This window comes from Marmota marmota, unplaced genomic scaffold (genome assembly GCF_001458135.2).
Source record: "Marmota marmota marmota unplaced genomic scaffold, marMar, whole genome shotgun sequence".
Taxonomy (NCBI): Eukaryota; Metazoa; Chordata; class Mammalia; order Rodentia; family Sciuridae; genus Marmota; species Marmota marmota.
In genome coordinates, this window is record NW_026000077.1 from 6,827,841 (window position 1) to 6,842,724 (window position 14,884).

Consider the following 14,884-nt stretch of genomic DNA (forward strand, 5'->3'; position numbering starts at 1 on the left):
TGCTTCCAGATCTACAAAATGATGATTAAATAATACCCATCTCACGGAATTGTTGGAGGACGAGATGATTATGTAAAACCCATTGTATAGTGTCTGGCACAGAGCAACAATAAGGATTATTATTATACTCACATGATTTTCTGCAGCTGAAATGAAAGAAAAAAAAATCCCATTAAAGTCAGAAGACCTGGCTTTACGTCTTAGTTCCCTCTCTGATGGATTGTATGGTCCTGGATAATTTGCTCAATCTCTCCGCAGTTCAGTTACTGATTGTAAAATAAGGATAATGATATTTACTTTCTGGAGTCTGTATGAAGATCACATAGGGTAGTATATATGAATGTGCCATGCTCATTGTAAAGCAGAACACAAATACGCAAGCCTGTTATTTCATTTTTCTGTAAAAACAAACACTCCAAAAAAAATTGCAAAGATTTTATTTAGCGGCATTCTGTGCTTGGCACTTAGAAACAGTTCCGTGCATAAGGGCAAATTTTTATACACCTTTTCTTCATACATATTTTACACACCCTTTTATTGCCCCCTTTTTAATATTCAATATTGGATTCCCCACTAGGCATATAAATACATTTATCTACAACACCTCAAAACCAAAAATCTTAATATTATCTGTATTATTTTACTTGGCATTATTTGCATTTCCACACCATTTAAAAATTTTAGCTTGTACCAAGCTTCGCTTTGTTTTCTTATCATTAAAGGATCTGAAGGGAAAAGGAAAGATGAAAGAAAAAAACCCCAAACTTCAAAATGCAATGAACTATTTGACAAAAATGGAGATCTACAGGCAAGTGGAAACATGTAGGAGACCCATCTGTAATTCCCTGGAACGTGACAGAGTTTCTCTGCCTTGGGGGCCAGTGGTCTGGCGGTCCAGCTCAGGCTGTGGAGGCATGTGGAGGCCAAGCCTCTATTTGCTGCCTCTACTCTTGATATCACCTGGGGAATTATAAAATTCTTCCTTCTTCGAGTTTCTTCTCTTTCCCCACTCTGCCAGGCTGCATGCTGTGGGATCAGCAACTCCCATGTGCTGCTTCTCTCTTCTGGATCACAGTGGTCAGAAGGTGGGATGGAGATACATTCCTTGCCTGGGCCCCTCTCACTGGTGCCCTGACAGTGTCCCAGAGAGATTTATTCCTTAGTAACACCATGATGCCTTCTGTATCCTGTAGCGGGGAAACAAACTCTAGCGCATTTCCTTGGTGAAACTCTTCTCATTGCTCACACCTTCTCTCTCTCTGTCTTGCTCTCCATTTTCTCCTGCTCGCTCGCTCTCTCTCTCTCTCTCTCTCTCTCTTTCAGAAGCTCTCACTCCCTTTTTACCGCACCACTGGGAATATCAAGGACAGCACACTCTGTGGAGAGAGCCCAAGTTTAAAAGCAATTTAAGGAAGCCAAGTCCAGTCACCCTCAGAGGCAGAGAGGGATTCCAGGATACACCGTTCTTTCCAGAAGCAGGTTAAGCTGCAGGCAAGAAAGGCTGATGGCTACTTCTGGCCCAGTCCATCTAGTGTTGTACATAGACAAATTCTTGGTGAAAGCACCCACTCTGGGCCTCCATCCACAGAGTTCACCCAGTTCAGAGTCAGTGTGCAGGGTGATTTGTGTATGTGTAGGTTTGTATATGTGCATGTATGTATGTATGTAAGTAGGTATAGGTAGGTCTGGGTGTGTGTGTGTGTGTGTGTGTGTGTGTAACTTTTCATGGCTGCTACATGCTAGCATCTCTCTTAACATTATTATAAAACGATTATTCAGTCTCTTCAAAAGCCACTCTGGCATAGACGATGCTTTATAAAACTAAGGTTTGGGAAGGCAGGAGAATGGCCACTGAGCTGTGGATGATTCACTGCAAGTATTCTTCAGTGGCTCAAAAGTGTCTCTTGTTGTTCTTGGGTATGTGTTTTCCCCCTCCAGGAAAAAAAAAATACACAGTTCCTGTTTTCCAAAGGCACGGGGCTCCCAAAGAGGAGGATCTGCCCACGGAGACTCTGGGGGCTTGACTCCCGTAGGCTCCATGGTGTTTGGACTGACCTCTAAACCATGTGTACAGACATTTGGGAGGAGGAACCTGGGACTGCCCCATACTGCCGGCCATCACAAGTGTTGGCTGCCTGCTGATTATTAGGTGAAGGGCTAATCATGTGCATGCTGTGCTCCATCCCTGTGGGCAGGTACTGCCTCTCTCCAAAAGCCCCATTGGAGGGAGAAGAGCAGAGTAAAGTGCTTTGAGAGGCGCTCAGTTTTTCTGGGCTTGCAGCTAGCCTAGGGGAGGTGGGGAAATTGTATCCATACAGGTTGTAGGGGTTGTGGAGAGAAAAGGCATTGTAGGAGCTCTGCTGCATGTGGCTACCCCCAAACATGTGTGGTGATGAGGAGCTGGAGGCTGCATTGCCTGCCTGCATCACATACTGAAACTGGGAAGTGGGGAAGGACCCCAGCTGGCCACCGTAGGCTTCCATCTTGCTGTTGCTGGGCAACGAGGGAGGAGTTGGTATTCCTGAGATGAGGGATGGAGTCCTCTGAGGCATGAAGGTTTCAGAGGGCTGAGCGGCTGAAGCAGTTCCACTCTGGAGCCTGTTGTAGCCACTGTCACTCAGCCCTGGGTAGCTCTGCAAGGCAGCCATGTTGCTTCGGGCACAAGGTGGATAATCAGAGAGGTTTAGATTACACAGCTGGCTCTCCCGACAGCCCACGTTGAAAGTGTTGGGGGCCAAATGAAAAGTTGGAGGAGAACAGGATGGAGATAAAAGATGAGAAGAAGCCGATGGGGATGGTGTCCCAGTGCTGGAGGTGGTTGGGGAAGTACCTGTGCTGCCTCCTGAAAAATAAACCATAAATACCATTGAGTATTTTTAGATGGGTTTACCTGGGCCAAATGCGAGCCACACAGGGTGCCTTCAAATGCCCAAGATGGACTGATTTCTATAGACCCACATCTTTATTTTCAGTCAAAGTCCATACCCAGTGATTCCACCATAAACACACACCCAAATGCACACACTCTGCAAAAGAGAGGATAAAGAGGAAGACACAAAAGAACACTAAACTCTCTTTTAATTTCTGTAAAAGCCTTAGTCTTATTTATTCAATTATAATAAGATTTCCAATATCCATTTTTCCATTTCTTACCGTAAAATTCACTTTTTAATAAGACCTCTAGTGATCCTCATTAAAATCCACTAGTTCAACTTTTCCCATTCTCAATGGAAATGCACAAAATGCCTATTTTAACCAGTGATTGTTTCCTACTTTTCTATCTTTAGTCTTTCAGCTCAAAATATAGCATACTAATGCAGGACTCTGATCTTAGTGGAAACCAGGTGCTGGAACAGGGTGCTGTATCAGAACTGAGGCTTGGAAGGGCAGAATAGAGAGACCAGGTGGTCAGACTTGAGGCATGAGATTAAAGTTCTGTCTTATGAAAGACATATGAGCATAATTGTATGAGCTAAGTTATAATAAAACAGGCTAATCCACAAGAAAATCATTGTAGTCCAGAGGCTCTGCCAGTCTTCCTTCAAAGGAGCCTATCCAGTGTTAGAGACTGCAACAAATCTGTAATCAGAGACCTTGGAATCTTGATATTTATTGGGACAAGAGGCCAAACAGTCCTTAAGCTGATGTGAAAGTCAGGAGATAATGGGCTCTACTCAAAGCTCTGCCACACTAACTACCCATATGATGCTGGACACCTCACTTACCCTCTATAGGTTTCCGTTTATTCATCTAGGAATAAGGAATTAACTTAGATCAGTGGCTCTCCAGCTGAGAGGACCTGACATCTCAAAAATGATGATGCTTCAGGATTCCAACTCAGACCAACTAAAGGAAGGTTTGGGGGGCATGGGACTGTCATATCAAAACCTCCTCAAATTATTCTAATGTTCAGCCAGAATTAGGAACTAATGATACAACCTGAATTCTTCATTTCATAGGACCAAAAGTAGTAATTCTGTGGCTTGAATATACATGAGAATCAGCTAAAGGGCTAATTAAAATACAGATTACTGACTCTCTTCCAAAGTCTCTAATTCTATGGGTCTCAGGCAGGGTCTGAAAATTTGCATTTCTAATGAGTTCTCAAGTCCAGAATCCACACTTCATCTTAAAGGACCTCCAGATCCTTCCACTTCTAAAAATCTTTGAATCTGTATTTGAAAGTGTTGATCTTAGGACAAGTGGATATGAGATCTGGATGAGTAGTTGATACACAAGCAGACTAAAGAAAGGCCAATTCATTCCAACCTATTTCAAATGGGTTCAGATTAAGAAGGCCCAAAATGACCTTTGCAAGCCTTCTCTTTTCCAGGGTCAAGAAGTCGCAGAGTGCAACATCCATTTCCTGTCTCTCCTAATGGAATTTAAAAATGGTGGTGAGTGCTGGACCTGTTGAGCCCTTCACTGAATTCCAGAGTGAGCATCTGCTTTGTCTGCCTGTGGGATCTTCCTTAGTCTAATTCCCTCCCTCCTGCCATCATGGTACTGTCCCACAATAGCTTCTCACCTACTGTGGTCTCCAAGGGGTGCTATACACTTTAGGTCACCTACAACTCTTATTGGGACTAAGCACAATACAAAGGTAAAGGGCATTTTAGGTAGAAAGGAGCAGAAAAAAAATGTTTTTATCAGCAAGAAAATTGCAAAGAAAATAGGAGGATTCCAGAGATACTGAGTTATAGAGAAACCACCCACAGTGTTCTAGGGAAGGAGAAAGAGATCCCAGATGTATGGATAAAGAATCAAATGCCTCAAAGAGGAAGTTGAATTTAATTTTTAGATGGATGGAAAAAAACACTCTGCCTATATCCACAGGTATATAATACTAGTTGTTGATGTACAAATCTGGTTCTTGTTAATAATTTTTTCTACGACCAATATTTTTTTCTTTTTTATGATTTCTTCTTTTTTAATTTTATTTTTTCTAATTTGCTATATATGACACAGAATGCAATTCAATTTATAGTACACAAATAGAGCACAATTTTTCTTGTCTCTGGTTGTATACAAAATAGAGTCACACTATTCATGTTTCCATATGTGTACTGAGGATAATGATGTCTGTCTCATTCCATCATCTTCCCTACCCCATTTCTCCTCCCTTGCCCTCCGTCTCCTTTGCCCTATCTAAAGTTTATCCAGGACCAATTTTTTATAAAGCCCAACTAATATCATCTCTTCCTTAGTCAAAAGAATTTTCCTAATGACCTTTCAAAATCCAGTTGGATTTAGAGTTCACCCAATCAATTGTTGACTTTAAAGTCATTTCAGGAAATTTTTATACCTTGTTTCTGGTTCTCAAGTTCCTTTTACAGAAATAAACAAATTACAAATATAAACAAATTACCTTTTTACAGAAGTAAAATGGTTTTTACTCCACAGTAATAGAAAAGACCAACATTTTAAATATAGCCTGTAGCTAGCCATGGTGGGAAAATCTCACGCCTGATTCCAGATCACTGACCTCCTCCCTGCTCTGGACCACAAGCAACACATTCTACCTCTTAATTCTCAGTTGGGAAATGAGGACTTAAACTCAGTTTCTGTCCTTCTCAGCACTGTCACTGTGCCTGAGGTTTAAAGTAATGTAAAGCATGAGTAGTCAACCGCAAGTGCTTTATAAGGAATCATTTTGATATGATGAAGGAGTTCTGGAAAGGGAAAATTCTAGGAGGAGAAGGAGGAGGAAGAACATCACCTGCTTCCTGTTTTTGAACATCCAAATACCTTAGTCCACTGTGCCTTACAGAAAGCTCAGAAATTCATGTTCTTCTCTTTGAGGCATCCTATCCATCTTTCTCCTTTCCGACCCTAAACACCATAAACTTCACTGAAATAAGTGCTGTGGCACAAATGGAGAAACTTGACTCCGGCTGTTAAGAGATTTGTGTTTTACGAGATAGGAATCTGGTGTCTTTTCTTTGAAAGCCTGTCCTGCTCTCCCTGATCTGGTGTTTATGTGGCCCCCGAGGAGACCACCTGTTCAGCACACTGTCCTGTCCTGCTATAGGTATGCTCCATCAGGCACTGGCCCTAGCCCTGCAGCAGGAAGTGCAAGATGGAGCACATGACTTGCTACAACTCTAAATGGTTTTCTCAGATGGCCCAAGATGGAACGAATGGTACTGATTTAAGGCCTCGATTGGTTTCACTACAAAAAAATAAGAAGGGAACTATTAACAAGTTACAGGGATTTCTGCTGAGCAGATGAGAGGCACATGTTAAAAAGTTTGTAGTCAGCTTGCTTTGGCTTTTAAATGACATTCACTGGAAATGAGATTTGGTGGCCTGCTGAGCTTTAGGGGGTGGGAGCCTCCATACGAACTAGTGTTTAAAGGGGCAGGTGTGGGGGGAAGCAAGCCTGTTCAAGAGAAGGTCACATTGCTTCCATCCAGTTTGAAAAAATGTATGCACACAAGTCCTCAATACAGATAATAATTATTTTTCACAGTTCAGAGAGAGAGAGAGAAGACTATGGTATCCATTTTGCAAAATAGAAAACTGAGACACTGAGAAGTCTTTATTCTCTTATGATCCAACAACCTGCCAACTGTTATCAAGTTGGGAGTACCAGGCAAGTGCTAAATAAACTTAAAGAGGCAGACCACCTCCTTTGCATTTCAACACTTGAATGAGTGAAGACCTCTCAGCACAGCAAAGCTAGGCCAAGAAGTGCCATACAGAAGGGGTCAGAGCTGCCTCTCAAAGAAAAGCTTGCCTCCCTTTCCCGTTTAGCATAGTCTGCCTGTCACCTTCATCTCCTCTGTATCTGCCAGGTTCTGGATGCTCTAAGAGTCTTGACATGAATTTATTTGGTGATCAAACATGCTGCATAGAGCCAGACAATCCTGGTTCCTGTCCTAGCTATCTTACTGGCTTTGGGACCTTAGCAAGTTAGCCTTCAGCTTCACATTCAAGGGGGAAAAAAAATGAAAGAATACACATTACAAAGTGCTCACAATAGTATTTGACATGCAAGCAAAGCGAAAGAAATTGAAAAAGCACAAATTAGTGTGTCTTTCCCACTATCCTCTGAGGCCTTAATCCACCTCAAATATAATGCCATAAATATAATTCCATAATATAATGCCATAAATAGCTTCAGACTCTCAGTTGGTCTAGTATCAAGCTCCACTCCCCATTCCTCTCCATCCTATTTTACCCCTGGACTAAAGTAAGGAGGTACATTAAAATTCATATCTGACATTAACTTGCTCCAAAATTCAAGGCTAAAAGGCAAAACAACCCAAAAGAATACATGTTTAGCAGTGATCCCACACAAGGACAACAACCTAGGATATATTTATGTACCACAAATACAAGATGAATGCGACCATGAAAATCCAGAATACCAAACCTGCTGACTTTTGCATCTTTAAATTGATCATTTCCAGATTGTAAGATGGGGACTTTCATATACAGTTTTCTTTGGGGTTTATTTTGTTGTGCTTCCCCCCCAAAAAAAAAAAACATTGAGAAACAGTAAGATAAAACCCCATCTGGGATAGTAAAGGATAAATTTCCATGTTATTACTTGATTCTAAGAGCCAGACTCTTCTCTCCTATAACTTCTCTCCTTCCCCTTAATTTTCTATTCTTGACATTAATTCTGTCACCCAAATGCTTAACATTAGCTATGACAGCATAAGAAATCCTAATAATAGATAGACGAAAAAGTGACTCAATTTCAAGGTCATTTTACATACTTCCCACGACACACACACACACACACACACACACACACACACACACACATATGGACAGTCAAGACCCTAAATGATTGACCCCAACTAGTTCTCCTGTTATTTCTACTTAGGATGTCTTGGACACTTCCTTCACTACATTTTAACCAAGATTGTTTTCTTCTTAGTTTATACCTTTATTGTTCCTTTTTTTCCTAATCTCTTTTCTTTTTGAATTTTAGCTTAAGTTAGTGAATTCTTGCCAAACACATTGACACTATTCCCTTAATATAGCACCCAGCAGAGTTGAGTTCACTCATTCCTTCCATGACTTTTTGAATACCAAATATGAGCCAGATATCATTCCTGCACCCAGAATTTTTTTTCCAGTACCTGGGATTGTGCCCTGGGATGCTTAACCACTGAGCCACATCTCCCTTTTTATTTTTTATTTTGAGATAGGATCTCACTAAAATTGCTGAGGCTGGCTTTGAACTCGTGATCCTCCTGCCTCAGTCTCTTGGGTCACTGGGATTACAGATGTGCATCATTATGCTTGGACCCAAAAATGTAATAATCATGTGGGGAAAAATTGGTGAGAAAAATGTGAATGAAAGACATTAACCAAAGAATGACCCAGATAAACCAGAGCATACTCTAAAAGAGGATTCAGCTTATTACAGATAGCAGAGGGTCCCCAGCAAGTGAGGTTTAAGCTGAGTTCTCAAAAATAGATAGCACTAAAAAGGCCAGGGGATGGGAGGTAGCATCTCAGGCAAAGGAACCAGTTGTGGCAGGAAAAAGCACAGCATGCTTGAAAAGTGGCATAGGCTATAACTAGATCAGCCGCCGATAATGAAAGGGACCACTCGTTGATGCTTAGTAACTCCTGGGTGCTTTTGGAAGCACTCTCTTATCTAAGGCACTAACTTATCTATAATTCTCATTGCCCCCATCTCTATGTTAGAGTGGAAGCAGAAAAGACAGAACATGCGAGGTCTAGTGGGCTTTGCCAAGGATATGTCTTCTACAGAGAATGTAAACTGTGACCATTGAAAGTTCTCAGCAATTGGAGTAAGGGGGTGAAAGGAAGAGATGTGGAGAATGGCTCAGAGGAAAAGATAGAGGCTTGAGGGATGTCATGGTCATTCAGGTGCGAGATGACAGCAGCTCAAAGTGGGGTGGCAGAAATGGGGTTAGAGATGTGGACAGAGTCCAGAGCTTGGTAATGGTGGTTCATGGAAGGCAGGACAGGGAAAGAAATATACAGGATGACCAGCGGATGGTGGGAGGGTGTGCCAGACTTAGTTCTGGACACATTGAGCATTAAGGACATTAGGGGGGAAAAATACAATGTTACCAATTACAGGTTGAGTTGCCCTCAACTAAAATGCTTAAGACCAGAGTGTTTTAGATTTTAAATATTTCCAGATTTTGAAATATTTTCATATACATAATAAGATATGTTGGGGATGGGACCTAAACCTAAAATTCATTTTTGTTTCATATACACTTTACACATAGAGCCTAAAGGTAATTTCATGTAATATTTTTTAGTAATTCTGTGCATAAAACAAAGTTTCACATTATGGAATTTTCCACTTGTGAGCATCATGTTAGCGATTCAAGCAGTTTTAGATTTTGGAGCATCTCTGATTCTGGATTTGGGGATTAGGAATGCTCAAACTGTACTGTTATTTCAGAGGGTTGAATTGAGATGGTCTCTACTTCCCATGTGGAGCATCTCATTCTTACAGTGTAAACCATGCTACAAAATCAAAATGTTTTTCTATACCATACACACACCAAAAAAAGAGGGCTTTATGAAACCATCTAGACCAAATCAGTGCTAGCTATGTCCTAGGACTAGATTGTCACACAGCTCACATGGCTTGCAGGTTTACCGAGCTGAAGGAAAAGATTGATTGCCATTCTGGTAAGAAGGTAGAAGATGGCCCTAAATTCTTGAAATCTGCTGATGCTGCCATGGTTGATATGGCTTCAGGCAAGCCCATGTGCACTGAGAGCTTCTCTTACTCTCCTCCTCTGGGTCATTTTGGTTATTAGTGATATGAGACAGTTGTTGTGGGTGTCATCAAAGCACGGACAAACTGCTGGAACTGGCAAGGTGACCCAGTCTGCCCAGAAAGCTCAGAAGGCTAAATGAATATTACCCCTACCACCTGTCACCCTAGTCTTAATCAGCCGTGGAAGAACAGCTTAGAACTGTTTATCTCAATTGGTCATTTAAGTTTAATTAGTAAAAGGCTGGCTAATGATAACAACGCATCATGAAACCTTCAGAAGGAAAGAAGACCATTTGTGGACCATTGTATGGAGGTGGCAGTTTTAAGTTACTCGTTTTTCAAGTAAGTAGTTTGGAAACAACTTGACCAAAAAAAAAAAAAAATCTGTCACAGAATTTTGAGACCCATTAAAACAGAGTTTAGTGGACATTGGGGAAGGAGTGCTTTAAAAAATTCTGTGTGAATACACAGTTGAAAACTAGATAGATAGGCATTATTCTTCATCTTAGAGATAAGCAAGGTCTGTATAAATGGACTATATTTGAATCATTACAGTGACTTTACAGTTCAAAGGCTGATTTCCATTGAATTTTGTTTTCTCAATATTTTACTAATGTGACTTGCTCACTGTTTGACCCCTCTCACTGACCAACTCTAACTAATACAAATCAAACAGATGAAAATTTAGTCACCAATGCAGACCTCATACTTTTAATGCATTAAAATTGCCTGACAAACACTGAAACACGTAATGCTGTTGAAATCTTAGCAGAAGGGAAGCCTTCTGAAATGGAAGTCTCCTCATTTTTCCACATAGGGAAATAAATTGCCAGCTTCTGGGTCATCAGAATCATTCCTTATAGTACATAGTTATCAGATCACTTGAAGTCACTTTTCACAAAACTCTCTCAGTTTGGGCCATGCAAATGGCTCCATCATATGTAAGAGCAACTTGAGGCACACTGTATTCAAGAATGTCCAGAGGAACAACAGGATCACATTATACTTGATTCTAATGGACCTGGGCTCTTATTTCTTCTCCTCTCTGTGTCTGTATTGCCTCTGTCACCTTTACCACGCATCGCTTACATGGTTAATTCATTTCCTACCTGCTACTATCAGCACTCAAGCAGAAGTCATCCCTGAAAGAGAATTTCTATCTCCAGACTCTCTGAACACATAAATACCTGGCTGATTCTAAATGAAGACACCTGAAGATAAGACCATACCATAGACTTCATTTAAAATATGGAATTCAGAACTTTTTTAGAGCTAATGCCCAAGTTATTGAACAATAAACCATAAATAAGAATAAACTAAACTCTTATGGAAAATTAAAGTTCTAGTGAATAAGAATAATGTGGCCTGGAGGAGTGGAAACTGCCCTGTAAAACAAATGAGGCATATTATCGGTTTCTGATTTTCTGAAACCTCTTAACTGAGGATAGTACTAGACCACTAAATGCCTGGGTTTCTTTTTTGTGTCAAAGGCTGAATACAATGAATCCTGTGAATTCTTTTCCCAATAAGAAAAAATGACAATTCAGAACATTCTATTCAATATGTCTTTTAAATAGAAGAATTTGAGTTTCTGCAAAACTATGATGAATTCATCAGAGTGTTTTTCTTGAAATTTTACTAGCATATAAGTCTTAATGAATGACAGCCAGAGCAGGGAGAATAAAGCATGTTGAACCTCACCTAAGTAGAAAGATTGATGCAGTCTCTACCAGTAGGAGGACAAAACTGTCCTAGGTCTACTATTTGACATGACAGACATTTGTGTGTTTGAAGCTGACCTGGGTGAGTCAGTCACTACTGGGATCTTAGGCGTGTAGCCAACATTATCAACTCTCCCCTCACTAAAAGGAAATTACACAGGACAGTGTGCACTGAAGCTTCCACTGACAACATCACTTTCTACTCCTTCCAAGACACAGAGCAGTTCAGCATAGATGTCTACGTCTCCTTTATGCATTTTTAAAGTGATCCTGTCCAGAGCTACTGGAACTCTTAGTTCTTAAGGCAGGAGAGAATGGTTTTTTACAGTCTGTTAACAAAAGGAAACCAAAACACATAGTTTTTAATAATAAGAATCTGGATCAAGTTAACTATATATTCAGAAATATATTTCAATTAAACCACTTAATAGAAAATTTCATCAACTATTGAATAGAAACAATTCAGTAAACTGGCTTTTCCTTTAGCCTCATTCCACTACCACATGTATCTCATAATTCAAGCTTGTTCCCCCCAATAAAAAAAGGGGTCACTGAGATAGTTTTGAAATTGTGCTTTGATAGTTCAGTTTCTCCTAAACCAATTGCTATTAAAGTGTCAATAATAAGCCTTCATGCTGATGCTCAGTAGAAGTACCATGACACCTGCTGTACTGCATACCTAAGCATCCATGCAGGTTTCCTGTGCCTGCATCTGCCCCACAGCCTCACAGGCTGTTGCAATGCAGGTGGCCACCCCCAGTGAGCACATCATATCCACACCACATACATACAAGGCACAGGCTGACAGTGATGCTGCCCACCTGAGCCAGGGGGTCACCAAGGGATCTTATTTACATTTGTTAGGCACCTCCTGGGTTCCAGGCCCTGTGGCATATCTTGGAGACACAGCAGTGAACAGAACTATCACCATTGATGCCTACTCTTGGGAACTGACAATATCTCTGCCAACCTTGTCTACTTTCTCCACAACCCAAACTCCTGCTTAGCTAGAGCTTGGAAAATCAATGGTAAAGTGAAGGCAAATAAGTAACTAACCACCTCAGAAAAAGATTGGAGTAGGGGTCTTTGGACAACACACTTCCATTTATAAAGGAACTTTATATAAATTGCCTCCCCAAAATAATTATCCCTCGTTTGTGGGTGAGTCCACTGGTACTCAGAGTAAAAGAAGCTTGCCAAAGTTTGATAGAGAAGACCATCCAAGGTGAGGATCCAGGCCTCCCTAATTCCAATAAAAGCTATGCCTTGTAGGGGAGAGAAGGGCTCAAAGCAGTAGTAAATAATAATAATTGACATGGCTTCTAATCACAGTCTTTTGGGAAGAAGGTAACTTCATATGAAAGGTTTCTGTTCCTCCCCATCTATTAAAAAAAGAGATGAAAATTCTGGATTGCTAACCTCAGCAGATCCTGATGAAGACAGACAGCCTAATCATGCTTTGAATGAGTTATTATCAGAAAGACCATATTCTCCATCCCTGTTAGGAATTCTTGTCCAATGATATAAGGGGGGATGAAGATGGTGATGCTGATGAGGGTGACAATGGGTAACTAGCATGTATTGAGTTCTTCAGATGATTTTAAATTCATTATCCCATTTAATTCTCAATAAGTATTCTAGCATATTCATCTATATAATGCAGAAGAGAAAAATGGGACATCAGAAATCTTAAGGGACCTGACCCAGGTCCCAAAGCTAGGGAGGAATAGTGGTAAGACCCTAAAATGTCTTGACTCCTGAGTTCATGATTAAAATTACTAAACTCATCGTAAAACATAAGAGATTTCAATGATGTTGGTGACAAACCTGGTTCAGTGTATGCAAAGGGAGAGGGGCCCTGCTGAGAAGAGAATTCAGTATAATGCATTATCAAGTCCTAGAATGGCCTGCTTAATGGAAGAACTCCACATTCAAAAGTTGGGCTCTATTCGTGGTAGCCACAGAATGAGCTTGGTCTGTACATGTTGATCAGTGTCAATTTTGGGCAGGGGGAAGCTGGAGAAGGACATTCATACACCATCTTACACCCTGGGAAGCTTCCACTCAGGTACCAAGATGGGTAGCCCTAGGAATAGGAGTAGACCAAGAAAAGGAGTTGAAGTCCACCAAGGAACCTTCTATATACATAGACAGGATTTCCCAGTCTGCACTACACGGGAGGAAATATTAGAAATTGGATAAAAAAACACAAAGACAGTGGGACACAGTCCACTTAGCCCACCAACTTGAGAGGAGTGTTGATTCAGACAAGCAAAGCACGAGAGCACAACATTGCAAGGTTCAGATAGGCCTGAAGCATCCCGCTTTTTACTGTGAGCTCTGACAGGATATATTCCCATTGTCGGGAGGGAAGGCTTTTTGTATCTAAAAAAAAAAAAAAAAAAACTTAGAAATAAGAAAGCTGTTGAAGCTTCCATGAGGAATAAATGTCATTATGATGAGGGTCTCTTCAAATACCAAGGCCTATGTGCACGCTTAGTAATACTCCACAATGATTTCATCACCATCGGAATCATAAATACACAGACATGCTTTTAGGAAGGGAGAAAAGAATTTCGAATGCCAGATGAAGCGCTGCCTCTAGAACAAGCTTGTTTGCACAAGCTGGTGGTGATGCTTGGGTTATTTATGGAGCTACTGAGATCTCTTTGTTCCAGGAGAATTGGTGTGACCCATGTCTTGGCCTGGGGCCAGATGTGCTACACTCAGCTCAGGCCCCACCTCCCAACCCTGTCACCACGCAGACGCCCTGCCCAAGGGCTTTACCTTGCTGTTTTTGCATGGTAGTGAAATCCTCAAAAGTGAGTGTGCGCACAGGAGGTCTCCAGAAAGCATAGGTTTCCATGATAGCTTCAAGTCCAGTTCTGCAGAAGGAAAAGTCAGAAAATAAAGTGGTGAGTAATCCTGAGAAATACACTGACTTTTTAAAGATCTGGAGGTGGTTTGTTTGGCAGGTGGCATTTTATAGGCACTGAGACATCACCATCAGGACAAATCAGTATGAAAAGGCAGGAGGTATAGACGCTGCTAGACTATAGAAGGAGGAACAAATTAACCTAATTATTCAGATTATTTGCAGGCAACTTTATAACCATGATAAAATTCTACTCTGAGCATTCTTCAAAGGAAGTTTGTTGTGTATGAAAAGAGCATATTGAATGATAAAGGTCAAGGTCACTAATATCATGAGTACAGCTGAGCAGAAAGTAGCACTGGCTGCTTCTCTAGCTCAGGACAATGCCATCATCAACTCCACACCCAGGTATGTAAACTGTCAATGAAATTGTCAAACTCATGTAGCTTCTAAGAATTCTTAAATCAACAGAGATGAGCCCGACAACAAATAAAAGGAGAGTATGTGATCAAATACACTCAAGATTCCATTTCAACAAAAGATACCTACCTACAGGCA

The 14,884-nt window shown here is 40.9% G+C and overlaps 1 protein-coding gene across 2 annotated transcripts in view; it reads right to left on the reverse strand.

The window, feature by feature from the left end:
- Positions 1 to 409: 409 nt before the first annotated feature.
- Tbx15 (T-box transcription factor 15) overlaps positions 410 to 14,884 on the reverse strand; it is a 107,246-nt gene continuing 92,771 nt past the window's right edge. For both annotated transcript variants that reach the window (XM_015502238.2, XM_048814585.1), the window contains 2 exons: positions 14,239 to 14,336; positions 410 to 2,842 (listed from right to left, as the gene is read on the reverse strand). In XM_015502238.2, the coding sequence (XP_015357724.1) occupies positions 2,058 to 2,842; positions 14,239 to 14,336 (883 nt within the window). In that variant the 3' untranslated portion in view covers positions 410 to 2,057. The remainder of the gene's footprint in view (positions 2,843 to 14,238; positions 14,337 to 14,884) is intronic.